Below are 2,582 nucleotides of genomic sequence, written 5' to 3'. Positions count from 1 at the left end.
AACATAGTACAATCATACAATTATTCAATAGTTTGATAACATTGTATGTAATAATAAAAAGTTTATGTAATCAATCAACTGCACATACTGAACAATCCATAACATTTTATTCATGCTTTTCATAGTAGCATTAATAACATAAATATTACAGGATTAAATAGGAACCTGTAGTAAATCAAGAAGTCAACACCAAAACTTGAACGGAAACATGAAATTCAATTCTTTACTTTTTTTTCTAATTTTCTCCTTCAGAGTTTTTCCTTACTATGTTTTTCTCACTGTATTTTTGTTCTCTCAGTATCTGGTTCTGATGGTTTTGTCTGATGATGAATGTTAATGTACGTCCCCCTGGATGTGTGTGTGGGAGTCCTTTAAATAGAGAAAATTTGGGGGGGAACAGTTAACTTTTTGGGGAGGGAATCTCATTAACAGATAAGGGGGAAGAGTTTTAAAATTTAATTTTTTATTAGTATTATTATTATTTTTTGGTTTTATTTTATATAGAAAAATAATAGTAATAATAATAAATAAAATAAATAAATGAAATAATATCAATAATAAATATAATAATAATTAATTAATTTTATATTTAACAAAAATATAATAACAATTTATAAATAGAAAAATATAAATATAATAAAATAGTATTAAAACTATTAATTTATTTATTAAAAATTTATAAAAGGAAAATTATTTATTATCTTTTAAATTATTTTTAAAATTATAATAAAAATAAATATCTTGAAGTTAACTTTATTTAATTATTTATTTTTATTTAAAAATAAAAATAATAATCAAAATAATATATAAATATTTAAAATTGAGGAAAGATAAAAAATCACGTGTCTACATTTTTTTCCCTCTTTGTGTGAACTCTCGAAGAGTTTTCATACAAAGAAATAGACAAGAAATGTAAACCTCCAATTATTTTAAAGGTAAAGATAAAAATAAAAGAAAAATGTGACCGAGTCCTGTTTTTGGACATCCTACCTATCCCGGGTTATAAGGGAATCAAGTCACGAGTATGTGGTAGAAAATTTCTTCACCATGAATGACCCATGTCAATTAGAAGAAAATTTTCCTTTGGCTTCAATCTGATGAGGTAGAATGCGTCTTAGTACCAACTGACCAACTTCAAAATATCTGTGACACACCTTTTTGTTATATGCTCGTGCCATTCTCTTCTGGTATCGTTGTCCATGACAAACCGACATCAATAGTTTTTCATCGATCAAGATTAATTGCTCCAAACGAGGCTTGACCGATTGGTCTTCATTAATTTCAGCTTTCACAACTACTTGAAGAGACGGAATCTCAATCTCTGCAGGTATAACTGCTTTAGTTCCATACACTAACAAGTAAGGAGTTGCACTAATTGAAGTCCAAAATGTAGTACGATAACCCAATAAAGCAAAAGGTAACTTTTCATGCCATTGTCGGGAACCTTGTACCATCTTGCGAAGTATTTTCTTTAAGTTCTTGTTGGCAGCTTCTACAACCCCATTTGCCTTTGGGTGATAAGGAGTAGAATTTCAATGAATAATCTTAAATTGTTGGCACACTTCTTGCATCAAATGACTGTTGAGATTTGCAGCATTATCGGTGACAATTATCTTTGGAATGCCAAACCGACAAATGATGTTGGAGTGAATAAAATCAACCACCTCTTTCTTGGTCACTGACTTAAAGTCGTTGCCTCCACCCATTTTGTGAAATAATCAATGGCTACCAAGATGAACCTATGTCCATTCGAGGCCTTCAGTTCAATTGGTCCAATTACGTCCATTACCCAAGCCACAAAAGGCCATGAAGCAGTCATTGTATACAACTCAGATGGAGGAGAATGTATCAAGTCTCCGTGTACCTAGCATTCATGATATTTTCGACTGATGGAATCTCGCCTACTCAGAGTATTTTCTTTGCCAAAATATACCCACTCATGTGTGGTCCACAAATCTTAGAATGTACTTCAGTCATAATTTTTGAAGCTTCTTTAGCATCTACACACCTCAAAAGTTCCAAATCAGGAGTCCTCTTATACAAGATTCCTCCACTTAGGAAAAATCCACTAGACAAACATCTAATAGTTCTCTTTTGATTACCATTGGCATGTATAGGATATTTCCCAGTTTGAATATTCTTTGATATCATGGAACTACGGCTCCCCATCAAGTTCTTCCTCAACCACATTGCAATATGCATGTTGATCATGAATCTGTATATGCAAAGGATTAATATAAATTTTGTCGGGATGTTGAAGCATCGAAGATAGGGTTACCAAAGCATCAACAATCTCATTATGAGCTCTAGAAATGTGTTTGGACTTTATTGATACAAATCTTTGACAAATCTTGCAATAACCTCGATATGGTAGGAGCTTTGAATCACGAGTCTCCCAATCTCCTTGGATTTGGTGGACTAATAAATATGAATCTCCTAATACCAATAGTTTTTAAATCCCCATGTCAATGGCTAATCTTAATCCCAGAATGCAAGCTTCGCATTCTGCCATACTATTGGTACAGTAGAATCAAAGTTAGGCCGTTATAGGATAATATTGTCCTGATTCAGAAATAAGAACT

General features: G+C 31.8%; 1 protein-coding gene across 1 annotated transcript; it reads right to left on the bottom strand.

Moving 5' to 3' along the window:
- Positions 1–1,061: 1,061 nt before the first annotated feature.
- LOC107871714 lies at positions 1,062–1,706 on the bottom strand. Its single transcript, XM_016718613.2, has 2 exons — positions 1,563–1,706; positions 1,062–1,508 (listed from the first exon to the last, which is right to left on the bottom strand). Exons 1-2 carry the CDS (start codon positions 1,704–1,706, stop codon positions 1,062–1,064), a joined length of 591 nt encoding a protein of 196 aa, XP_016574099.2.
- Positions 1,707–2,582: the final 876 nt, after the last annotated feature.

The sequence above is a fragment of the Capsicum annuum genome, chromosome 5 (genome assembly GCF_002878395.1).
Source record: "Capsicum annuum cultivar UCD-10X-F1 chromosome 5, UCD10Xv1.1, whole genome shotgun sequence".
Lineage (NCBI taxonomy): Eukaryota > Viridiplantae > Streptophyta > Magnoliopsida > Solanales > Solanaceae > Capsicum > Capsicum annuum.
The sequence above is the reverse complement of the archived record's forward strand: the minus strand, read 5'-3'. Positions and strand labels throughout refer to the sequence as shown.

What these genes read in the sequence shown, in the direction of transcription:
- LOC107871714 (XM_016718613.2), bottom strand. Translation starts at nt 1,706, where the DNA reads ATGGGTGGAGGCAACGACTTTAAGTCAGTGACCAAGAAAGAGGTGGTT. An exon ending in ACAGTCATTTGATGCAAGAA is followed by an intron (nt 1,509 to 1,562) that starts GTGTGCCAACAA and finishes TATCACCCAAAG; the next exon opens with GCAAATGGGGTTGTAGAAGC.